The 26,625-nt window shown below is 41.8% G+C and overlaps 1 protein-coding gene across 3 annotated transcripts in view; it reads left to right on the forward strand.

Annotated features, from left to right (window-relative positions):
• Positions 1–26,625, forward strand: part of FNDC3B (fibronectin type III domain containing 3B) — a 296,399-nt gene that overhangs the window by 154,204 nt on the left and 115,570 nt on the right. For all 3 annotated transcript variants that reach the window (XM_060171958.1, XM_007517927.3, XM_060171959.1), the window contains exons 4-6: positions 12,667–12,743; positions 21,947–22,190; positions 25,655–25,942. In XM_060171958.1, coding sequence (XP_060027941.1) covers positions 12,667–12,743; positions 21,947–22,190; positions 25,655–25,942 — 609 coding nt within the window. The remainder of the gene's footprint in view (positions 1–12,666; positions 12,744–21,946; positions 22,191–25,654; positions 25,943–26,625) is intronic.

Below are 26,625 nucleotides of genomic sequence, written 5' to 3' on the forward strand. Positions count from 1 at the left end.
TTATCATCTCTGTCAGTAACTTAGTTTTGGTTCTTGGCTGCCATGTTTCAGGGTGCTTTCCACAGGAATGTTCAGGCTTTGGGCAGTGGCTTGTTATTGTCACCAGCTACTTCTGAGGATAATGACTGTGATAGACCAGAAATTCTCTTAGTAAAGCCAGGTTCAGAGAGATCCAGAGAATCAATTTGCAGCAATGAAGATTGAGTCCTTGATTTAGGCACAGCCCAGCTGACCAAGGCATCTTAGAAGTTAGGGGAAGCTGGGCAAAGGTCAGGTTTGGGAACAGGAAGTAGATAGCTTACTTATGTGTTCACTGTCATGATTCATATAGCTTGAATAGATTGTGTTTTTCAAAAGAGGGTATTATTTCCAAGGTACAGGATAGAAGCATGTTTTTTAGAAGAAAAAGTGAAAATAGCTAACTTGTTCATATGAGAAACTCTAGTTTTTATTTGTCTATGTGGTAAATGATTAGAATCTCTTAACTTTTTTGTTCAGACTATATTATTTTTTTTAAATTATCTTTATTTATTGGATAAAGACAGCCAGAGGGAAGGGAGTGGTAGTGAGGGAGAGAGATAGACACTGCTTCACCATTCGTAAAGCTTTCCCCCTGCAGGTGGGGAATAGAGGCTCGAACCTGGGTCCTTACACACTGTAACATATACGCTTAACCAGGTGTGCCATCACCCAGCCCCAGACTGTATTATTTCTTCCCCCTCCCTCTTCATCCTCTTCCTCTTCTTTTATCTTTAATAACTCTAAGAGCCATCTTTCCTGGCCCAAGTCCACCTCCCCTGTCTCCCTCACTCCTCTTTTTCTCTTAAAGGGAGAAAGAAGAACGAAAAGGAGAGACAGACTATTATTTTCTACCATTCCCTGACTTTACCTGGTACTGCCCATAGTGCTTTTCTGTGGTGCTGGGGTTTAAACACAGGGCCTCCACAAAGTAAGTAGCACATACTACCAAGTAAGCTATCTCCCACCCCACATACATACTATTTCTCTTTTGCTGATAACAGTGGAAAAAAAAATTTTTTTTAAATCCAGTATCAGTGACTAGATGGAGGTTTTCACATCCTGGCCCTCTGTTAAACATCTTTTTTCCCCCTACTTAGAATGAGGAGATTAAGGATTTGAAAGAGAAAAGGAGAGACCCCACAGTACTGCTCCATCACCCATAGAGTTTCCTTTGGTGTGGCCTGTGGTACTGCCATGTGGTGCCAGGGGCAGAACCCAGGACCTCATTCAAGGCGTGGTGTTCTCACTACTCATTCAGCTATATTCCTACTCCCGACCCCAACCCCGTTATTTTTCATTCCTTCCTCTTTTCTACTTTTCTTTTTGATAAAAGGGTGAGATGCAGTTGGAGAGGGAGAGAGGAAAGAGAGGCCCTTGCAGCAGAGCCCATCACTTGTGTAGGAGCTGAGGCTTGTGCATGGTTAACATGTGTTCTCTACTGGTTACACCACTGCCTGGCTTCCCAGAGTTATTTTTCGAAAATTACCATTCTTTGAAAAAGCAAGATAAGACTCTGGACACTGACATCACTATGCTTCATGTGCATTGCATCTTCTGATCCTTAAAACAGCCCTGGAGAGTAACCCTTGACCTCCCTTTCTCTGGACCTTAAGAGGTTTTCAGGGACCTGAGATCACTCATGGAGGAAAGTGACAGAGAACTCTAATGCCACCACTACCACCACCCCCTTCCCCTCTGGCTTCCTTCTTCACAGTGCTCAGCCAGCCAACTCCTCTCTGGCACGATGCCTTTAGGGAGAAGTAATTACAGGGTGGAGAGAACAGTCTAGTTGGGCAGAGAAATGTACCATCTCTGTTTGGCCTCTATGAAAATGACACCTTGAGAAAACATGACTTAGCAGCAGCGTTTTAAGGAACAACACAATTTACTCCCCAAGGAAAGTAACATTAGAGACAGAGTTGGGCTCACGCCACAAAGAATGAACTTCTCCACCCCGTCTACCACCTGTCTGCTGTTCAAGTTGCCAGCTGACCTGAATTTCCTGTGTAGATCAGTAAAACCTCTGCTACTTCCGAGAGTCTCTAAGCCAGTCATTTTTGTAATGACCAGTGTATCCATAGGATGCTGATCTTTGCAGAGTCTTCAGTTGAAATGTTTTGAGTGCTTCCTTGTGTTGTTGTGCTTTCATATTTCTCCATCAAGAGTCCTTTAGCCCTCTAAGGATAGAGACTGCATCTGATTCATCTTCGCATCCTCACAGTGTCTGAAATAGCAGCCTCCCAAGTCCAGATGTCCAAGGAGTGTGAAGATAGATTGTATTCAATGTTGACCCAGTTGATTCTTGGGAGTTCATTAATAAGCCTAGATCTTTATTTGCAAGGCTATATGCTTACTGTCTTTTTACCTCATGGATCTGCTTTCTTTATTTCATATGGGACAGAAAGGTACAGAGAAACCAGAGCACCATGCCAATCCCAAAGGTGCTAGGGATAGAATCGGGAAGCTCGAGCATGGAAATCCTGCAGTCTATAGGCGGGGCTATTTCCCCCACCACTCAGTATCTTTAAAATATATGTGTGTGTGTGTGTGTGTGTGTGTGTGTGTGTGTGTGTGTGTGTGTATAAAATGTACATAATATAAACCTACACTTTATTTTATTAATGTTCAAAGCATTTTATTGAGAGAAATAGTGGTTTTGCTTCCACAGCAGTAGTTTTTTTTTTTTTTAATGTTTTAAATTTATTTTATTAGATAGAGACAGAAAGGAATTGAGAGAGGAGGAGGGATAGTGAAGTAAAGAAACAGAAAGACACCTGCAGCCCTGCTTCACTACTTGTGAAGCTTTCTTCCTGCAAGTAGAGACCAGGGATTTGAACCTGGGTTCTTGCACACTGTAATGTATGCACTTAAGTAGCTGTGCCACCACTTGGCCCCAGAAATACAGCACCAACAAAAGTCTTCCGCCCTCTTCCTGTACTGGCTCTCCAGTTCTCCTCCCAACCCTCTACTACCTCCCTCCAAAAGTCCTTGGATCTGCTGCAACAGAACACAGCTAGTCTAATTTTTATTTGCTCTTAATCCTTTCTACTCTTCAGTACTTGGAAACCACAAATAACAGAAGCATACAGTATTTGATTTCTCTTTCTTTAAGACTACTGTTTTAAGTAGTTGGCATTAATATATCCACAGTGTTGTGCACTCACTTTAGTTCTAAACTATTTTCTTTGACCATCAAAGGAGACTACACTCATTATGCATTTGTCCCAAATCCTTCTTTCTCGTCAATTCTTGGAAACCACAACTAAACAGAAGCATGCAATATATGATCTTTGTGTCTGCTTTAAGGCTCATCCACATTGTAGCACATTACTATTAGTGCTTTATTTCTCTCTATAGGAGAGTGATATCCCATTGTTTATAGTAGTCACCATTTTATTTACTCTTTTGTCTTCAAGTGGATATTTTGAAAGCTTTAGTCTTTTGATTGTTGTAAGGAATGCTGTGGCTGTGTGTGTGTGTGTGTGTGTGTGTGTGTGTGTATTTGTTAAAGTAACTGTTTATAGTTCTTCTAGTTTCAACCCACTTCTACTAAATAGATCATGTGGCAACTTTATATTTAATCTTTGGAAGATCTGCAACATTACAGTTCCTGTGCTGTGTAACATTCCTATCAGCAATTTACAGGGGCTCCAGTTTCTTCACATATTTGCCAATACTTAGTTTGGTTCCCCCCGCCAGCACCGCTGCCCCCTTGAGAATGGCCATTTTACCGGAAATGAAGGAGGTCTTCGTTTGATTTTAATTTGCATTTCTTCAGTGACTAATGACTCAAGCATCTTTCTATTATTATTATTATTATTATTATTATTATTATTATTATGCCTCCAGAGTTATTGCTGGGGCACAGTGCCTGCACCATGAATCCACAGCTCCTGGAGGCCATTTTTTTCCCCTTTTGTTGCCCATGTTGCTGTAGCCTTGTTGTAGTTATTGTTGTTGTTGTTGATGTCATTTGTTGTTGGATAGGACAGAGAGAAACCGAGAGAGGAGGGGAAGACAGAGGGGGAGAGAAAGACAGACACGTGCAGACCTGCTTCACCTCCTGTGAAGCGACTCCCCTGCAGGTGGGGACTCAAACTTGGATTCTTACGCAGGTCCTTGTGCTTTGTGCCACGTGCACTTAACCTGCTGTGCTACCGAACCGACCCCTGACTCAAGCATCTTACATGGTTTTTGGCTCTTGGTCAGTTTTGGTGAAATGTCTAAGTCCTTTGCCCATTTTAAATTGGGTTGTCTTTTTATTGATCTGTGAGAATTCCTAGCATACAGGTCTCTTTACTACCTATGATAGGTTGTCTGTTCGCTTTATTAATTTCTTTGATTCACAGAGGTTTCTCCTTTAGATGAAGTCCAGTTTATGTTTTTTTTTTTTGGGGGGGGTCTGTTTTATTTATGCTTTTGGTGTCTAAGAATCCAAAAATTCATTGCCAAATGCAACACACAGAATTATATTTTTATTCTTCAAAGAGTTTCATGATTAAACATTTATGTACATGTCTGTGGATTAATTTTATATTAACTTATTTGAAAGGGGGCTTAACTGTTTATTGTCCCATCTCAGTTTGAATTGATCAATGTAGTTAAAAAAAAAAGGGAGGATGTTTGTTATATTTGTACACAGTCTTATAAAGAAGTTTCTAAGCAAAAAGGAATGAATTGTGTTCCTATGTACAGTATTAAGCTTTTTTTTTCTTTTACTTTTTAAAAATTCCATTGCCATCAGGGTTAGTGCTGGGGCTCAGTGCCTGTACAAAGAATCCACATGTCCCAGGGCCATTTCCCCGCTTATATTTGATTGGAGAGAGGGGGAGAATGAGAGAGAGATACCTGCAGCCTTGCTTCACTGCTTATGAAACACCCCCACCCCTGCTTCCAAAATGGGGATGGGGACTTTAAACCTGGATCCTTGAGCATGGTGATATGTGAGCTCAAATGGGTGCACCACTGCCCAACCCCTGTTTCATATTTCTGTTTGTATATCACCTCAGATTATGTTCCAACTTAATTTTGTCTGTTCGGGACCTTTAGCAATTCATATGAATTTGAGAATTGATTTCTATTCTCCAAAAGGCTATTAAAATTTTGCTAGAAAGCACCTTGACTTTGAAGATTGATTTTAGTAGCATTGCCACCTTAATGTTAAATATTCCAGCTCACATCTCTTAATTGTTCTTTTTTATATATAATGTTACTTTTATTTTAAGATTTTATTTATTTATTAATGAGAAATATAGGAGAGAGATAAAGAACCAGACATGACTGGTACTTGTGCTGCCGGGGACTGAACTAGGAACCTCATACTTGAAAGGTCAATGACTTATCCATTATGCCACCTCCCAGACCACTCTTAATTGGTCTTATCTTTATTTAGGTCTTTAATTTATTTCAACAATGCTTTTTTTTTTTTTTTTTTTAGTTTAAATATACAAGTCTGTTACCACCCTTGTTAAGTTTATTCTTAGGTATTTTTATCTTTTGGATGCTACTTTTAAAGGAATTGTTTTCTCAATTTCCTTTTCAGATTGTTCATTGCAGTTACATAGAAATCCAGTTAATTTTGTGCAAAATTGCCAAATTCATTTATTCTAGGTGTGTATACGTGATCTTAGGAATTTTCTATATATGGGATTGCCTTATCTGTTAATAGTTTTGCTTCTTCCTTTCCTTCTTTTTCTATTTTTCTCACAGTTCTTCTGGCTAGAATTTCCAGTCCAGTGTTAAATATTGTAATCCAAAGGGGGCATCTTTATTTTATTGCCAGCATTTGGAGAAAACCTTCAGTCTTTAGTCACTGAGTATGATGCCACTTATTTTTTGGCCCACTGAGTCACAGATCTATACTACCTGAGAAATTATCAGACACTAACTGTTAGGAAAGATCTGATTCTGAAGGAGGTAAAATTGAGCTATCTGAATTTTATGAAGTCCTCCAGTGGTTCTGATGGACAATCATATGTTTAAAATCTTCTTTAAAAATCTTTTTTTTAATTTTATTTTAATATATAGAGAGAAATACAGAGAAAGATCAGAGCACTGCTGAGTCCTGGCTTACCGTAGTTCTGGTGATTGAACCTGAGACTTCAAAGCCTCAGGCATGAAAGTCTTTTGTGTGACCATTAGACTTCTCCCCAGACCTAATGTTTAAAATCTTTGCAGTAGATTTTAAGCTTCTGTGTGCTTAGGAATTGTACTTTGTTATCTTCGGATTCTCTTTCTCATATTAATTAATGTTGATGTCAAGGTGTCTGAGAATGCTACACAATTTCTTATCTTGTCTGCACATCTTTACCGTAAATAGTTGCAAATTATTAGATATTCATAGACTTCAGAATCCATTTTGCTTGGCAAACAGCACAAGTGCAATTTTATTTAGAGCATTTATGCTGATAAATAATATTCATCTGGATTATCTTATTACTGAAGGCCTTATTCTTTCTCCTACTTCTGCAGCAGACACTTATCTTTTGACTATTTAGAAAGACTAGCATTCCACTTTTAGTGCACTTATTAAATTTTAGCATATCATTTTACCTTTGCTTTACATTTCTCACTAGCTTTCCTTTTTCTAGCTATGTTGTGACCTCAGCCCCTTTAAGTCCTCTTTGACTAGGTTAGCATTTAAATTGATAAGATGGCACATCACCTATAGCTGCCACGGGCTATTGCTGGAGATATTCATATGGACACACAAATGTATGGACAGTAAAAAAAATTCTACTTATTTTCTACTTAATTTACTTGCTGGTGAATAAGCTTATAAAAACTATTTGAAAATCTCCAAAATAAGGGCTGGGGAGACAGGATAGTCACTTACACAACAGCCATTTATGCCTTAGGTTTGGGGTCCCCAGTTCAATCCCTGCTCTGTCATTAGCCAGAGCTGAGCAGGGCTCTTGGTCCATAAGGTAGAATGTTCACAATATATAGTTATTTATGATCTGGCCTATTTCTAAAGCTGCATTGGTTTCTTTTTATTATTCATTTGCTTCTTTTTATATCAGAAAGGGGAGGTCAGAGCAAGGCCTCACTCTGGCACGTAGTGGTCCCCCAGCCTGGATTGAACCTGGGTCCCCAGGCTCACAGGTTCTGTGCCCTAGCTTGCTGAGCTACCTCTGAGGCCACTAAGTTTGTTTTCAATGATCGTTTAGACCCCAGACTCCCACTTTCTACCCGTTTCAGATTGGTAAACCTCATATGTGCATTCACACTGAGTCCACTGAATTAGGTAGCCATTCTTTGCAGAATGGGGGACTATACTGAGTTATCTAGACAAGCCAGCTCAGGTGAGGAGGAGTGGGGCCTGGTGGTGGGTAGCACAGTGTGAGGCTTAACACCTCCCCCACAGCCTTCAGGGCTGGGTTGAGTTTCACAGAATTTTTTTTCTCTTTCTTTCTTTCTTTCTTTCTTTCTTTCTTTCTTTCTTTCTTTCTTCTTCTTCTTCTTTTTTTTTTTTTTTTTTTTTGTCCTTCACATAAAAAGTTGCTGGATTTCTTTAGTCTTTTTGATGTGGGAATAAAGTTCTAAGATCTTTGCTATTATTTGGAAAATGTAGCTGCTCTCCCCAACCTTCCTCATTGAGACTTTGCTGTTAGTAAATGAGCCAACCTTTCATTCCCATGCTTGCCGCCTTCTAGTAGGCTGGGCCCTGCGCTGGCTGGCACTGCAGTTCATTTCTTCACTGAGGCTGAGCCAGCCACAGTTCTCATTTGCCTTTCACATCTTGGTGAATCAGAAAAGGACATTCTTGACTGCTGAAGTCACTGCCTCAGGCCTGAAATTGATGAATCTCCCAAGGCTTTTCTTTTCCTTAATCAAGTTACTTGATTCAGCAGATATTCTAGTTTCATTTCTAAAATGTGCATGTGACTTTTTTTTTTTTAATAGCTCTCTGGGGGGAGTGTCCATGTGATCTCTAACTGGTCTTATTGTTTCTCAGAAGAAACTTCCTATTTTGGAAATGGCTGTTTGTATGTGTCCCCCCTTTTATAGATTGATTTTTTCCATTCATAAAGATTTGTAATGTAACTGTATATAACAAATACTGAATTAAAGGTGTCCCAGGTAAAGAGGTTCCCCCCACCCCCCTGAAATGTTAAAGTTCCTAAAATAGTGAGAGAGGGAAGTGTATTTGTTTAGCAAGAATGTGTCCCACCATCTACATAGCCAGCTCTGATGGTCTGACCAAGAAGGGAACCATCTTCCAGTGTATTTTAAGGGCTGTGGCCATCATCTTGTATATCATGAGGCTCTTGATTAAAATACCCAGTGGAACCTTAGCAGTCCGAGTGGCTTAGGAAGAGCAGTGTGTCTCATCCAGGGAGAGAGTGATAGAATTTCAGGAAGCTGAGCAGAGGCCCTGAGGAGATGGTTGTTTAGAGAGACAATAGCTTTTCTCACTGTGGACAGGATTTTATTTTGTTAGCTTTGAAACTTCTGAATGCCTGTGGGCACAGTGGTTTGCTTCAGAATGGAGGGGGAAGGAAAGAGTCAGAGTTCCAAGGCACAGTTAAGTCAGCAGCCATTACTATAGATTTCATAATGCCCTCTGAAAGGGGGAGGATGTCAGTGACAAGAGGAAGGGGGTTGAAGACTGTTAAAGTCATTTAGCAACTTTTAAAATCATGGCCCGGAAGAAAACATGTTCTGGCTATAAATCACTTAAACGTTCCCTGCCTTCTTCAAAGCATTTTATACAAATGACTTTAACAGTTTTGGGGATCATGCCAGGGGTTAAGAGATTGTTTGCCTGGTATACACTGTGGTGACTGTGAGGCCATACTTTACCGAGGTGGCAGCCTTTCTCTTCACACTCTGAAATGCTTGTGCGCTTCTTGATTTAATGTGTTACAGGGACAGATACTAATAAAAGAAAAAGTAGTACGTCAGGTGTAATTGTAACAGAAGCATGGAACAAAAAGCTATAAATATAGTTTTATAAGACACTGTAAAGGTTGCTGACACTTTGATGAATGATCCTTGTGTCATTCTCTACTTTAAGCGCTTATCACTCTATTCTTGGATTTAAGTTTTAAACTCATCCATATAAAGTAGGAATTTTTATTCTCGTAACTATTGAGAACTGAAGCTCAGAATGACTAAGTTATTTAAGGTCAGATGGCTGGCAGGAATGGTGAGCTGGGCACATGAAGCCAGTTAGCAGCCACACATACTTATAGTGCCTGCTAGTGGAGGCCAGTGCTTTGACTGTTGGGACAGACAGACAGTGTTCAGACTCAGATATAGTTGTCAGTGATGTGCTTTAGTGAATCAATTCAAATAAAAATATTGTGTGAATACATAAGTGTCTTAAAACTATGGTAAAGATGCTAAAGCTGACCAGAAAGATGAATGTGGAGTGGGTTTGAAGGTGCTTTGGGGGCGGGCGGAGGTTCACCCAGTTCATCACACGTGTTACCATGTGCAAGGACCTGAGTTCAAGCCCCCAGCCCCCAACTACAGAGGGGAAACTTCACCAGAGGTCAGACAGTGTTGCAATAGTCTTTCTTTGTCTCTCTCTCTAGCCCCTCGTCCCCAAATTTTCTGTCATATCAAACTAAAATAAAATTATTTTCTTTATAAGAGACCGTGCTTTCAGTGACTGATGGATGTAGTCCTATAAATCATCCTTAAAAATACAATGAATTTGGGAGTCTGGCAGTAGTGCAGCAAGTTAAGTGCACATGGCGCAAAGTGCAAGGACCGGCATAAGAATCCTGGTTTGAGCCCCCAGCTCCCTACCTGCAGGGGGGTCGCTTCACAAGTGGTGAAGCAGATCTGCAGTTGTCTCTTTCTCTCCGCGCCCCCCCCCCCATATTCCCCTCCTGTCTCCATTTCTCTCTGTCCTGTCCAACAATGATGACGACAACAACAACAGCAACAATAATAAAGCAATAAAGGCAACAAAAAGGGAATAAATAAATTAATATTTTAAAAAGTAATAAAATAAAAATACAGTGAAGTTATGTAATTTCAGTGCCTGGCTGAGTCTGTGAAGTTGCATTAAACTCTAGACATAGAGAACATGACTTCGATGGTAGCGCACCCCCCCCCCCCAACCCCAGCTCTTATCCCCTCCCCTGTCTCCACCCATAACAGGCCTGTTGATGTGCTTCCCAACTTGTGCAGTAGCTCTAGCACAGACTTGTACTGTGAGCTGAAAAACACATTATGTTTATGCTCAGGTGTGACCCTGGCTGGCATGCTTGATCCCCCTTTGCTAAGGAAAGCGCTGTGTTTTTCTCCCAGCCAAGCAGTTTTCATTGCCGGGAGCATAACACATTAGCAAAGAGCAAATAAACAGCACAAGGTCTTTGGAGCCAGGAAGTCGCATCTCAGATCAGAAACACATCATTAGGTTAACATTTGGGAGGTAGACTGTGACCCACGGTGGAGTACCCACCAGACTGGAACCAGCCACAGTCTCTGCACTTCTGGAGAAACAGTTTGACCATAGGATCTTTGGAAAGCCATCAGAAATTGATTTTGATATTAGGACAATCAGTTTCTTCGGAATTAAATCTTGACTCAAAGTAAGTCTTAGGTAACAGCTTTGATTTCCTTGCCATTTTTCCTTAGGCATGTAGTTCAACATTCATTGAATTTAAGATTTTGAAACTAACCTTTTGTTAATCAGAGATATACTGGTGAAATCATGCAAGTAATTTTGACATAGCTATTCTTGAAAGTGTCTATATTAGGGGCTCGGTGGTGCCACAGGAAGTGTTACCATATACAAGGACCTGGGTTCAAGCCCCTGGCTCTCCACCTGCAGTAGGGAAGCTTAATGAGTAGTAAAGCAGTACTGCAGGTGTCTGTGTCTCTCCTTTTTTTTTTTCTTCAATTTTAAAAATTATCTTTATTTATTGGATAGAGACAGCTAGAAATCAAGAGGGAAGGAGATGATAGAGAGAGAGAGAGATACAGACAGACAGCTACAACACTGCTTCACCACTAGCAAAGCTTTCCCCCTGCAGGTGGGACTGGGGGACTGGAATCTGGGTCCCTTGCACATTGTAACATGTGCACTCAACCAGGTGCTGCGCCACCACCTGGCCGATCTCTCACTCTCTATTTCTCCTTTCCCACTCAATTTATTTCTGTCTCTAGCCAATAAAATAAATTTAAATGTTAAATTAAAATTTATTTAAAATTAAATTTAAAAAAGTTTAAAGTGCCTATTTTTTTATTTTTTAAATTTTTTATTTAAGAAAGGATTAACAAACAAAACCATAGGGTAGGAGGGGTACAACTCCACACAATTCCCACCACCCAATCTCCATATCCCACCCCCTCCCCTGATAGCTTTCCCATTCTCTAGCCCTCTGGGAGCATGGACCCAGGGTCATTGAGGGTTGCAGAAGGTAGAAGGTCTGGCTTCTGTAATTGCTTCCCCGCTGAACATGGGCGTTGACTGGTCGGTCCATACTCCCAGTCTGCCTCTCTCTTTCCCTAGTAAGGTGTGTCTCTGGGGAAGCTGAGCTCCAGGACACATTGGTGGGGTCTTCAATCCAGGGAAGCCTGACCAGCATCCTGGTGGCATCTGGAACCTGGTGATTGAAAAGAGAGTTAACATACGAAGCCAAACAAATTGTTGAGCAATCATGGATCCCAAGCTTGCCTATTTTAAAAGATGGGGGGGTCAGTCCGTCCACTCCCGCCTTATAATTAAAGGACCATATTAAATTCACTTGGTTTGAAGAACTTGCAATGTCTTTTGTCTACTTCAAGTTGAAGGCATGATATGTTAACTTATTGAAGCTTTTAAAAAAAAATCCTCTTAACCTTGGTTAAGCTCAGCTCTGACTGATGGTGGTGAGTGGGATTGAACCTGGGATGATGTAGGAGCCTCATGCTTGAAAGTCTTTCTTACAGAACTATCATGCTGTCTCCCTAGTGATTATTAAAAACAGTCATCTAATTAAAAATTACAAACCCAGGGAGTCAGGCAAGTACACACAGCGGGTTAAGTGCATGTGGCGCAAAGCACAAGGACCAGCTTAAGGATCCTGGTTCGAGCCCCCAGTCCCCACCTGCAGGGGAGTCGCTTCACAGGCAGTGAAGCAGGTCTGCAGGTGTCTATCTTTCACTCCCCCTCTCTGTCTTCCCCTCCTCTCTCCATTTCTCTCTGTCCTATCCAACAATGACGACATTAGTAATAACTACAACAATAAAACAACAAGGACAACAAAAGGGAATAAATAAATATAAAAAATAAAAAGTCACAAACCCAGAATCTATAGAGATTTTTTAAAAGAGGAAACTAATTTTTAAATTAATTTGTCTGAGCGTTTGTTAGTAATACACTATTTTTCTGAAGGAGAAGAATTCTGTTCCACCCTGTTAGATCACTCTTTAACAGATTTGGTTTATGTAACTCCAGGCTTTGAGAATCATTAAATATTTATAAAGAAGCTCATGGTTTTGTTTTGATTGTCTATTCTTGACTTCTACAGCTGCAGGATTCCTTTTCACCCATAATTTTGAGTCTTAACTTTATAGCACGCTATACCAATCATCAAAGAGAAAACAGTGATTAATTCGCTTCCGTTTTGTTTATGCATCACAATTGCCAGAAGTGACTTTCAGTGATGTGTTTCTTCAACTCTGTAAATCTTCCCTCTGTAGGGCCTGCTGAAGTTCCCATGATGTCACCCAATGGATCCATCCCTCCTATCCATGTGCCTCCAGGTTACATCTCACAGGTAAGCCCTTTGGTGGACTTCTCCTTTGCTCTAAGAGACTGTTTTTGAGACTTCAAGGACTTAGTTGAGGATTGATTTCACTAGGCTAGTACTAGGGCTGCCATCATTTGCTGACTCCTTACTGCACTCCTGAGTCTTGCTGTCAGGCCAGGGCACTGGAAGGAACAGAGCAGAGCAGGGTTGCTGGGCCTCCATCAGGCAAGCCAGGGTGCACACTTGACAGCCAACTTGTGAGGCCATCATAGTGACTGCTAACTGAGTGGCTCCCTTCCATCTCTGTCACAAGTTGCTGGGATGTTGGGGGATGATAGACTTAGTTACTGAGAGTATTTGGTTTTGGGGGGCTGGGCAGTAGTGTACTAGGTTAAGCGCACATAGTGCAAAGCACAAGGACAAGCTCAAGGATCCCAGTTCAAGTCCCTGGCTCCCCACCTGCCAGGGGGTCACTTCACAAGCAGTGAAATAGGTCTGCAGGTGTCTATCTCTATCTCACCCTCCCCTCTCAGTTTCTCTCTGTCCTAGCCAACAACAACAACAACAACAATAATAATGTAAAAAGAAAATGGCCTCTAGGAGCAGTGGATTCATAGTGCAGGCACCAAGCCCCAGCAATAACCCTGAGTGGGGGTGGGGGGTGGAAGGAGAGAGAGAGGGAGAGGGAGAGGGAGAGGGAGAAGGAGAGGGAGAGGGAGAGGGAGAGAATTTGGTTTTGGGTCTGGCTAGTGGTACACCTGATTGAGCACAAGGACCCAGGTTTGAGCCTCTAGTCCCCACTCACGGGGAAAGCTTTGTGAGTGGTGAAGCAGTGCTGCAGGTGTCTCTCTGTATCACCCCGTTTCCTCTTGATTTCTGGCTGTCTCTATCCAATAAATAAAGATAATAATAAACCCAAAGATTTTTTTTTAAAGAGAGCATTTGATTTTTATTGACTGATTAATTGAATAGAGACACAAAAGTGGAAACACTACTTCACCACGTGTGAAGCTTTACCCCTGTAAGTAGGGGCAGGTGCTTGAACCTTGGTCCTTCTGCTCCATAATATGTGTGCTTAACCAGGAGTACCACCACCTGACCCCAGCAGAGTACTTGAAGGTGACATTGTTGACAGAAAGAGAGCCCAGCTTTGCCTGTAGTGGGAGTCCCTTGGCTCCATACTAAGGCACAACCTGGACTTGGTGAATCAGCCAGCACGATGCAAGAACTTGGCCAATTGCACTTAAGTTTCTCTGAAAATTCAGTTTCATTTAGTAAAATAGCAACGACAATTTAAAAAATTAACATCAATTTCAGAGGTATGTTGAAAAGGATAAAAAATGCTCAAGGATGACAATGTTATCCATAACCTGGATGAAATTTAGAATGTTCTGTGTGCTGGCAATGTGGATTTGTACATATTTTACTTCTTGTCCTGGACATTTTCTGTTGGTATGCATGAGACTCCTTCTGTTTCATTTGGTTTAAATCCCCCCTGTTTAACACTATTCTATTTACATAACCACTTCATTCTATTTACATAACCGCTGTTAACAAGCACCTCCCTCCAGGGCATTGGTTCAATCCCCACTGTTTCATGATATGTTTTTGCTTCACCCCCCCCCCTTCTTGTCACACCCTGATCCCTTCTTTATCACACCCTGATTTTCACCAGTCACTTTTCTCTCCACCCTCTCTATGTCACATCCTGTTTCCACCCTACTTGGGAAGTATATATAAAGACAGCATTGTGAGTTTTAGAGTACTGTACTTTAAGTTTAGCTCAGCTCATCTTAGATTGTGCTGCGTCCTGCATGAATAAAGAGATACTGCCTACAGCTCAACCATGAGTCCCTGGTCGTCTGTTACCCACCCGTGAAGCTAGCCCGTCGAAAACAACAATTTTCTGTATAACTGCCCTCTCAGGCCCACCTCTTCACACTCAGTTTGTTCACTATTATTATCATAGAATGCCCCATACTTGTTGAAAAAAAAATCAGAAAAGAGAGAAGAGTATTAAAAAAAAGAAGAAAATATTATTTCACTACCCACAGAAGATACTCATTACTCAAGCATGTTTGGATGACATGCTCCCAGTTTTTAGTTTCATCCTATCTGTCCATCTGATTTGAGGGTGGTTTGAAAATATGAAGTCTTCAGTTTTTAATGACTTTGCGAGGGTGAGAGAATTGGTAGCTGCAAAGGAAGATACTGCACTGTAGACAAGAACCAACGATTTATCCTTCTCTGATGCAAAAGTACAGCTACAATACCACCCCTGTATTATTGTCCACAACTTATTTTTCTGTGAGTAAAGGTGGCGTGTGTGTGTGTGTGTGTGTGTGTGTGTATTTAGTAGCCAGAATGTTGACCTGCCTTTCCCCCTATTGCTAATGACTTATTCAACATATCTTTGTAAATAAGAATCTCTGGTGGGAGTAGAAAGTGCAGAGCAGCCTTCCCAGCAGGGCATACTGTACTGGATGGAGTACCCTCTCACTGCCAGCCAGCTTATTCCACTAGGTTTAGTCAATACCATCGTTCCATTAGGGCTCCCGGCCTCTGGTTTTGAGGAAGGGATCCATTTGCTGAGGAGATGCAGGTGCCAACACTGTGATGGCAGTAATAACACCCACTTCTGTGCTGCAGGTCCTGTGAGGGCGAGTCCAGCTTAGCGTTGATGGCTCCTATGGGAAATGCTATATAGTGGGCTTCTCCCCCCCCCCCCCCCCAGACACACTAGGGATCACGTTTCTGTGATTGTACTAAATGAATTTGCACAAGGCAAACTAAGAAACATAGAAGGTTTAGACCATGGTATCTTTTTGATTTTGAAAATCTCCCACAGAACAATCTTGACGGAGGGCCGGTGATACAGCTCTCCTGGATTGCGCACCACGTCGCCATGTGAATAGCCCAGCTGTGAGCCCGGCCCTACCGCTTCCATGATGTCATCTCTTTCACTCTATCCTTGCCTCTGTGTTTCTTATCTAAAATTAAAAAGGAAGAAAGGTAGAAGAAGTAAATTTTAAAAAAGATAGAAAAGAGGAGAGGAAAGAAAATCCAAATGGAATAGGTAACACCTTTCATAAAAGGTGTTAAAGCTCTAGCTGGAACCACTTTCTAAAATGGAAACTTGGGCAGAAAATTCTGGACACTTTTAGAAAAATAGTAAAACCGAAGTCCTTTGGATTCTGAATCCATGTAAAGAAAAGAAGCAAATTGTATTTAACTTCTTTGCATCAGGTTTCCTGATAAGAAGATGAGCCCTGAGTCTAGAGACGTTCAGTCACCTTATGCATTATTTAGTTGTTTTTTTTTTTACAGGCACTTGCATAAGAGATGGGGAAAGAAAGACCAGAGTGCGTGGTGCCGGGGATCAAACCCAGAGCCCCAGAATTGCAAAGCATGTGCCCCATCTTTTAGGCTACCTCTCCCAGCTCCAGGTGGTAGCATCGCATATTTAATCTTATTGGACAGCAGTGTCTGGCTAAATTCTCAACATGAAGAAAATTGAGATACCAATACGGTGTGTGCACACCATCTTCTGTAAACATACACACTTCAAAGAAACGAGGGTGGAGCCAAGTTTGAAATGTCTGTGGAGACCTGTCATCACCAAGAGATCTAAGGAACACATTTCATTGTTGCATTGCAGTTGTGGGAAGAAGCAATCACAGAGCTAAAAGGAGACATTTCCCTCCCAGTTGGACATCTGTGGGAAATGCTCCCAATTCTAGTCTGTTTCTATTTGAGTCAGTTCTGTTCCTTTTTAAAAAAATAAATTAGTGTGGGAGCATAGCATAGTGGTTATGCAAAGAGATTTTCATGCCTGAGGCTTTCAAGTCCCAGGTTCAATCCCCACACTGCCATAAGCCAGAGCTGAGCAGTGCTCTGGTTAAAATTAAAAAAAAAAATAAATAAATTATGTATTTCAGTGACACACACACACACACACACCACTGCTTATCTCTGGCTGATGGTAGTGATGGGGACTGAACCTGGGACCTCAGAGCCTCAGGCATGAAAGTTTTTTGCAGAATCATTATACTGTCTCCCCAGCTCCAGTTCTTTCCCTCTAATACATTTGGTTTTTTTTGTGGAAGCAGGATGAAAGTTCTGGGGTGTAGCATAAGAAATGATGAGCACTCCATCCTGCATTCTTTTCAAAGGTCACCTCACATGCTGCTTCAGTTTGCTGCCACACTAAGCGTCTGTCTATTCCTTGCATGCACCATCCCGTCTCTTCTGACTACATTCTTTTGTGCCCAGTCCATCTCTTATCTTGTAATACCTTACAGTGCCTCCCCCCTTGTCTGACATCACATTATTTTTCTATTTGATTACCTTTCCTCTCTATGACCCTTTTAAAACCTCCAATACAGACCCCCCCCCCCCCCCGTTCTTTGGCAATTTGTCCCCACATCTGACATAAAATGCATTTTACTACAAGAACTATTGGTGCCTCATTGGGACTATATCTCAGAGCTGGAATACTGCCTGCTACATCAGAGCTACTTGATAAAATATTTAGTCCAAATGAATTTAGTGGTTAAACTGGTATAAATTATGGGAGAGGTTCCTAGATTTGCTTCAGAAATTTACAGGGCTATGAGGCCAGGTGGTGGCACACCTGGTAAGTGCACACATCACAGTACACAAGAACCAAGGTGCAAGCCCTGCTCCCCACTTGCAGGGAGGAAGCTTCATGAGTGGTGAAGCAGGGCTGTGGGTATCTCTCTGTCTTTCTTGCTTTCTCTCTCCTCTCTCAATCTCTGTCTCTATCCAATAATAAATAATTAAAATATACATCTTTTAAAAGGATATTTACAGGGCTAAACAATGTGACATCTGACAACTGGAAAATTATTACATCCCAAGTGACCTACCAGAACAGGCAGTGAAATGCCAAATGGGAATTTGAGAGAAGAGTGTTCAGATAATTTATTAGTGAAAGAATAGGCTTTTCAGTAGATAGTACTGGGAGTAATTGGATATGCAGACATAAAAGAGAATGAGTCGAATCTCTTAACTCACATCATACAAAAGAACCGGTGGGGAAAAATTGTAATTATCAAACTGCTAATCTCTAAGTAAAATTTTTGAGTTATGTAGTGGATCTTTAGGTGTGACAGCAAAAATATAGCTTCAAAGCGAAAAAAGAAATTTGACTTCATCCTACTTTAAAATCTTATTATGCTTAATGGGATGCTGACAGTAAAATGAAAAGAGAGCTCACAAGATGAGGAACTCTTTCTGATAGCCACATACCTCTGAAGGAATATGCATCTAGAGTATATGTAGAAGTGCCACTGAAGAATAATAAACAAGTATCCCAGTTTAAAAAGGGGGCATTCGTGTCCTCCTCAGCAAGCCTTTATTCAGGTAGCTATCAGAGAAACCCACCCAGTTTCATTTTTCATCTTTTCTTTTACTTTGTCTGAGAAATATTTTATTTTCTTTTTGTTTTGTCACCAAGTTATGATCCCTGGGGCTTAGTGCTTGTACAACCACTGTACTGCTCCTGGCAGCCATTTTTCTTTTTCCACTTTTCATAGAGGTCAGTAACACAGACAGAGGTAAATAAACAGAGGGAGAAAGCAGCAGATAGAAGAGATACCTTCAGCACTGCTTTACTGCCTGTGATGGCTTCCCACCGATAGGTGGGGTGTAGGTACCTCAAATAATGTCTGTTTGTTCAGTGCCAGTGGAGGGGGGATCACAACAGGTGTTGAAGAAAGCGATTCATTTGAGGAAATGTTAGAAATAGTTTCCTTTATAACTGCAGTTTCTAAAGCCTGTTAACAATCACCCATTGTTAACCTAAGTTGCCATGCTTGTTTCTGTACTCCCTGCCAGCCTTCAGTGGTTTCAGTTAGAAATTGTTGGTCAAGCACCTGGACAGAGCCAGGTATGTTTAGTAGAGAGCCTAAGTGCTGATATTACTCAAATATGCCTTGATTGCGCGCTTACCTAAATGGAAGACTCATGAGAAATGTATTACTTGGTTTGCTTTAGCAAAGAACACATACTGTAGGGCATGGGGGTGCCATTGGTGTGGCCAGTTTCTTCTGCTGGTCACACCTGGAACCAGCAGCCTCTCTCAGCAACACAGACCCACGAGGACTGAAGACATGTGTCAGATCAGGAACTATGACTTGTGATTCCCTGGTCAGCAACGTCAAATTTATTATGTTGAGCTGACCACTCCTCTCTCAGCCTTTACCGTTGCTTGGATTTGATGTGTGAGTTAAACATTAAGCACCCATGGAAAATATGCATTTCTGAATATAAATGTATAGGTGAAATGCTTGGTTTTATTTTTGTTTGCTTTGTTTTTGTAGCTTGTTTACTTATGACTCATTTTATTAATTAAAACAGATTCGGTTACAACAACAGAGCAGATGAAATTATGGAGCTCCAGTGGCGTAATCGGTTAGCGCGAGGTACTTATACAGAGCAGATGAAATTGGCTGTTTATCTAACCACTGGCAAGAACTGTTAGAGAAAAGTAGATGTTTCAGGGAACTTTAATTTTGTGGTTTTGGAGAAGATAGTTATTGATGAGTCTGTTGACTATTCTGTAGGAAAATCCTTTAGGTAATATGTAATCACTAGGAGTTTAATTTTTTATTTGACTAGAAGATAAACATATTTTGTGACACAAGGAGCTGATCTTAACTAAAAATGGTCTGTTACCACAGGGAATTAGTTATTATGAAGCATTGAATAGAACAATTATTTTAGAGAAATGAAGAGATGTGTGTTTAAGAAGTAATGTTTGCCAAAACAGAAGCAAGCAAACTGTAAGACATGTCAGAACTCTGGTGGTTATCTTTGAAAGGTTGGAAGGTGGGGATAAGGAACGTTGGTGGTGGGTGTGGTGTAGAACTCTACATTGTAATCTTACAATCTTGTGAGAAACTACTAATAACAAAAAAATAATTCAAAAGAGTAATGTTTGGGAGCCAAGTAGTGGTACACCTGTTTGAGTACACATGCCACAGTGCAGAAGGACCTAGGTTCAAGCCCCTGTCCCCACCTGCAAGGGGGGAGTCTCATGTGGTGAAGTAGTGCTGCAGGTGTCTTTCTTTTTTTTTTTTAATATTTTATTTATTTATTTATTTATTTATTTATTCCCTTTTGTTGCCCTTGCTGTTTTATTGTTGTAGTTATTATTGATGTCGTTGTTGTTGGATAGGACAGAGAGAAATGGAGAGAGGAGGGGAAGACAGAGAGGGGGAGAGAAAGACAGACACTTGCAGACCTGCTTCACTGCCTGTGAAGGGACCTGCCTGCAGGTGGGGAGCCGGGGGCTCGAACTGGGATCCTGACGCCGGTCCTTGAGCTTAGTGCCACCTGCGCTTAACCCGTTGTGCTACAGCCCGACTCCCTGCAGGTGTCTTTCTTTCTCTCTCCTATCTCCTTTCTCTTTCAGTTTTTCTCTTGTCTCTGTGCTAAATAAGTAGATACAATAATCATTACCTTTGAAAATATAGAAAAAAGGGAGTCAGGAGATGTGTGTAATGCGCTCAGTTTTGCCACCATTAAAATGTTATTTATTAATGAGCCTGAAGCAGCATGACTCGGGCACATACTTTGTTGCACTGGTGGTTTATTTTTCATTCACATTTATTAGGGAAGTCATTGGTCACATGGGTACAGTTTCTCTTCTTCCCATGACAGATATTTGCACACCATTCCCAACCCCAGTTCAGGCCGTCCTCCGCCATCATGCATCGGGTCACTAGTGCCCTGTCGGCCCCCTCCCCCATGTCCTTGGCTTAGCAGCAACAGGTGGTGTCTAATCCAAGTTTTACCCTGTGTCTTGCCTTTCCTTTCTTGCCATTAATATAATTTTTTGCAAGGAATTTCAAACACGAGATTGGCTTTTGACACTTCAGTAAATAAAAGCAAGGAAGACAGATATACAAGTATCAGCATTTTAACGAATCTATCATCTATTTTGTTTTCTATTCTCTGTTACAGTACTTGCATCTCTGTCTTGATTGCTTTTTGTTTTGCATTTTTTTAAGATCAAATTTCCTGTTGGTACATGTACCTGGTCACCTTAAATACTTGCCTTGACCAGCTCCTCCTTAGGCAGCCTGAGCTCTGCGTCCATGCTTGCCCTCCAGCCATCACCACTCTCTCTCCCATGGCTCCCTGGCTGTGGGGCAGCCCTTCTGCCCACTCACCACCTGTCTAGTCAGCTCTTGGAGCCAAAAGCCTTCCCCCATCTCAGGGCTCCATGTGATTGTCTTCTGTTCTTTACCACTTTCTCTTGACTATGGTGTCAGCTGTATTAGTTATTATTTATTCTGTGACCCCACAAAGCTGCTTGCTCACAAGTAGCACACAGTTGTCTGTGGTGGTGGTAGTAAGCTGTGTCCTCATGAAGCCCCTCCTCTATATCGCCCTCATTAGAGCACCTTGGGGAACAGAGATACCAATCCTCATTTTGAACTGCTTTCCTTGTTCATTCTCAATCAGTTTCCCCTTTTTCCACCCACACCATGAATCACACATTGAATGATCCTCTGGTACTCTTGATACCAGAACTTAATGCTCCCTAGAGTCCTTATGACAGGTATGCACTGCAGTCAGGCAGATCCCGAGACCCACCTCTGGGAAGGCTCACTTCTGTGGCCTGGAATGCTCTGAGGTATGCAAAGTCAGCCCTCCCCACACATACTCACTCAGTGAAATAATACTAAATGTACTCATTTGGGAAGATCTGGTCTGTGCGAATTTTGAGACAGGATTTATTAACATGTTTTTGATCTCTCTAAAAAGGATGGAGTGTTAACAGCTGGGAAGTTAGTTCAGTTTGCAGGTACTGCCCAGGACTTTCATGCCTGAGGCCAGGTTTAATCCCTGGCACTGACTTTGCCAAAACAGAGCCATAATCTGGGCTCAGCCCCTCCCACCCCCCCTTGTGTGTGTGTGTAAATAAGTAAGTTAGTAAGTGCTCTATCAAAATGAACCTTCCAAAAATTTTGTTAGCAGAATCAAATAGTAGATGTATGTTTTCATGATTTTTAACATTAAATATTATTACTTCGAAAGCTCATGTGATTGCATTAAAGAATCAGAATTCAGTATGCACTAAATTTTTGTTACTTTCTTTTTGCATATGAAGGAAAGAAAGGTAAAATGAAGAAGGAAATAACTATACTGCATATATCGACAAATAGCCTCATTCCACCCTTTTTTGCTCTTTCCTTCAGGTGATTGAAGACAATACCGGTGTCCGCCGGGTGGTGGTGACACCCCAGTCTCCCGAGTGCTACCCCGCAAGCTACCCGTCTGCTATGTCTCCAACTCACCACCTCCCCCCCTACCTGACTCATCACCCACACTTCATTCACAACTCGCACACGGCCTACTACCCGCCCGTCACTGGGCCTGGAGACATGCCGCCTCAGTTCTTCCCTCAGCATCATCTTCCCCCCACAATCTATGGGGAGCAAGGTGAGTGCATTGTTGCTGGCACCCCCAGCTGGTGGGGATGTTCACGTAGTTCCAGAGAACACTTTATCTTTTCTGAAATGGAACTGTCTGCTGGATGCAGCTCCTGGGAGCTCACTAGAATCCTTTGTCCTGAGGAGAAACACCTGTAGCACTGCTCTCCCACTCTTGAAGCTGCAGGGGGATGGGGGCTTGGGAGTGCATGGGAATAAGTATGCTCTCCTGGGTGAACCACCATCCAACACCTTTGCTCAGATCATACTCCTCTCCCCACACCACGAAGAGCAAAAAAAGAGGAGGAGGAGGAGGAGGAGGAGGCTAGGAGTGGGTGTCCACTTCTGATTTTCCAGAGGAGGCAGTGTCTGTGATGTGCGCCCATGTCCCGTTAACGTCTTTCTATGTGTTATTGGCCAGAGATGAAGCTGCAGCCCATCGTTTCCCAGGTTTCCGCAGGTCCACAGGTCTAGTCACAGAAAAGGAATGACAAAGCATTTGGGGCCCTGTTTCTGATGGTAGAAGGCTTAGCTTGCAGAGAAAGTGTCTCAGAGATTCCCGACTCCACGTCATTTCAGCTTGGCCCTTGGCTCTGCTTTAGTCTACAGCCCTTCTCTCTCAGAATAGATACTAAAAGAAAAGCCAGAAATCACAGCAAAAAAAAAACAAAAAAAAACGAGCCTTTATCCTCTAGGGTTTGGCAACATGATTTTCTTCCAAGTCTGACTATGAATTGAATCATTTGTTGTGTCAAACATTCAGTCTTCCACCTTCTGCATCCCACAATGACATTGGGTCCCTACTCCCAGAGGGTTAAAGAATAGGAAAGCTATCAAGGGAGGCGATGGGATATGGAGTTCTGGTGGTGGGAATTGTGGGAGTTGTACCCCTCTTATCCTATGGTTTAGTCAGTGTTTCCTTTTTATAAATAAAAATTTAAAATAGTCAATAAAGCAAAATCTCTTTGCTTTATAAATGACATTTATCATTACTTTCTTTTTTCTTTTTTAATGAAACTTTTTAATATTTTGTTTATTTATTGGATAGAGACTAGAGAGAAATCAAGAAGACAGGTGGTGATGGGGAGGGAGAGACAGAGAAACAACTGCAGCACTGCTTCACCATGTGAGAAGCTTCTCCCCCTGCAGGTGGGGACTAGGGGCTTGAACCTGGGGCCTTGCAATTGGTAATGTGTGTGCTCAACCAGGTGCACCACTGTGCCAGGACTCTTATCTGAGCCCTTACTTTGCATACCTTAAAGCAGTTTAAACATTTGATTTCCCAAATAATAAAAAGGTTAAGAATTCTCAGTATTTTTGGGAAGAGTATATACTAGTGTCCATGATGAATATTTTAAATCTTGAGAATAATGGGGTATGATGTTTAAACTGTGTACCATCCTATTTATATAGAGTTGTATCTTTTTTTTTTTTTTTTTTTTTTACTGACTCCAGGATAGACTGGTTGTCTTGTAAAGACATTCATTATAAAAGATTGTCTCCAAGCTATGTGAACAGAAAGAAAAGAAAGGGAACTTTGCATCAACTAATGCATCATCAGTTGTCCAATCTCATGGGGTGCTTTTCATTCCTGGTGTGTCCAGGACAGTCTTTGCTTAACACTCTTATCTGGAGTTATGACCAGGACTGTCCCCTTTTCTCTCTCAGAAGTCAGAGTTGGATGGATGACTGCTCGCATGGTTCCACTAGGCATATGGGGTCCTTTTATTCTTATAACTATGAAAGAATTGGGTTTCTCTGCAGTGTTTTATTATTATTAATGCCTGTATACAATTTCAATATGTCAAAAAAAAAACTTTAAGCTATTTGAATAGAATAGAAATATGATGGGCGGAGGTACTCAGCAGAGTGCATGCTTAACCGTGCCCGAGAACCCAAATTCCAGCCCCCCCCTCACCACCTGGCGCCACATGGGAGCACCATGCAAAGGGGAAGCTTCACTTCTAGGACAACAAGAAGAGTCCACTTGGAATGGTGGAATTGTGCAGGTTCAAAGCTCCACCAGAATCTTTGGCAGAGAGAGAGAGAGAGAGAGAGAGAGAGAGAGAGAGAGAGAGAGACAGAAATAGAAATAGAAATAGAAATAGAGAAAGAGAAGAAGAAAGGCAAAGAAATAGGAATTCGAGACCCCAGCTTAATATGTTTGGCGCGAGGTTACAGAAATCACTTCTCTTTATCCTTTTTTTTTTTTCCCCTTGGACATTTCCTTTGATTTAGCGAGTTTTGATTGGTGCTACCTCATGCCCTGAAGAACTGCTTGCACTCTGGATGCTGCATGTTTTTCAATAGGAATGTTATTCTATTTATAAGGATAAATACACTTTTAAATATCTTTGTTCTGAGCATATGTTTAAAAGCAGTGTTTTAATCTGTCTTCTTTATATATCATAATTACTAAAAACACTTTGACAGGCAAAAATCACATTTCTGTATAAATTCTAACTTTCCTTAGAATATTAACCTTTTTTTTTCCTTATCACTAGGGCTTCACCACTTCAAGTTGACATGTATGTATGTATATATCCAGACAAAGACAGACAAAAGCAACAGAGCACCAGAGATTCCTCTAATGCAGCAGGGAGCTAGGCTTGACCCTGGGTCACACACGTAACAAGCAAGTACACTATCCAATTAAGCTACATTGCCAACCCTTAGAATATGAGCTTTTTTTTTTAAAAAAAAAATCTTATCTTTATTTATTTGATAGAGACACAACAGAAATGGGTAGGGAAGGGAGATGGAGAGGGAGAGAGACAGAGAGAGACACCTGCAGCCCTGTTTTACCACTCGTGAAGTTTTTCTTTTGCAGATGGGGACTGGGGGCTTGAACCCAGGTCCTTGCACATTGTAATGTACACTCAACCAGGTGTGCCACCACCCAGCCTCCGAATATGAGCTTTTTGTACACAGTGAATGTGTGATTATTTTGCACACATTCTTGAGTATTCCTAAACATACTGTATAATCTTAAACATTTATTCCTTGACTAGTTAGAAACAAATGGGATTTTTAAAAAAAAACCATAGATGATATCTCATTGATATATCATTTTTAAACATTTTTATATTGTACCTAGCCTTCCTTTGGACCATTCCTCTGGACTTACTTTTCCATTCTTCCTCCCTTCCTCCCTTCCTCCCTCCCTCCCTCCCTCCCTCCCTCCCTTCCTTCCTTCCTTCCTTCCTTCCTTCTCTATGGGGTTTCACTGCTCCAAGCTGATTTTTTTTTCCTATTGAGACAGAGAAGCAGAGAGAGGGTGAAAGAGCACTGAAGCTTCCTCCCGTGGTGGGGGCTAGGCTTGAACTTGGGTCATAGCCATGGCAAGGCAGCGCCCTCTCCAAGTGAACTGTCTTTCCCACTCATGAACTTAACTTCTTCAGGAGATCAGGTCATTTAAGTACTAACATCATTATTGAAACTGTAGACCGACATTTGTCCTAATCATCATTTTAGAAATCATACCCCTGTACGGAATGTCAAGCTACATTACCCGGGAAGACCAGTACAGCAAACCTCCGCACAAAAAACTGAAAGACCGCCAGATTGACCGCCAGAATCGCCTCAACAGCCCTCCTTCCATCTACAAAGGCAGCTGCACGACAGTGTACAATGGCTACGGGAAGGGCCACGGTGCAGGAGGCGGTGGAGGTGGCGGCGGGGGCAGCGGAGGCGGCCCCGGGATTAAGAAAGCAGAGCGAAGAGCAAGAAGTAGTCCCAAATCCAATGATTCAGACCTGCAAGGTAACGTGCTCCAGGCGGGCCACAGAGCAAATGCTTGAGACAGGGGCATCCTCAAGGCAGCATCCCAGACAGGAGAATGCTCTCTCATGGTAGCTGCTTATACTGTCAGGAAATGTTGGACCTTCTCCCATATTTTCCTTGTGTAGGCAAATATGTATTTTGTGTATGTTTCCATTCCTGGGGCTTCACCACTCAGTACTGACTCTCCAATAGAGAGAGATAAAGAGAGACAGGGAGAGGGAAAGATACCATATCACAGAAGCTTCCCCCAGTGTGGTGGGAGGCTGGGCTCCACCTGGGTCACTGTCGTGGTAGACCAGGCACCTTCCCATGTGAGCTGTCTTGCCAGCCTTACACTGTAATACTTTATGGCAAACATTGTATTTTTGACCACGTGTGCTATACAGTGTTCTACTTCATCTCGGTGGCAGGTACCTAACAGTGTTTTCACACTAGGCTCCTTCCTTTGCTTTCATTCTAAACAGATAAAGATGAAAGAGATCCAAAGTAAAGCAATTAACCTTTTTTTTTTATTATTAGTGTTTTTATTGATATCATCATTGTTAGATAGAACAGAGAGAAATGGAGAGAGGAGGGGAAGACAAAGGGGGAGAGACAGAAAAAGATAAGACACCTGCAGACCTTCTTCACCACTTGTGAAGCAACTCCCCTGCAGGTGGGGA

Source organism: Erinaceus europaeus, chromosome 14, assembly GCF_950295315.1.
Source record: "Erinaceus europaeus chromosome 14, mEriEur2.1, whole genome shotgun sequence".
NCBI lineage: Eukaryota > Metazoa > Chordata > Mammalia > Eulipotyphla > Erinaceidae > Erinaceus > Erinaceus europaeus.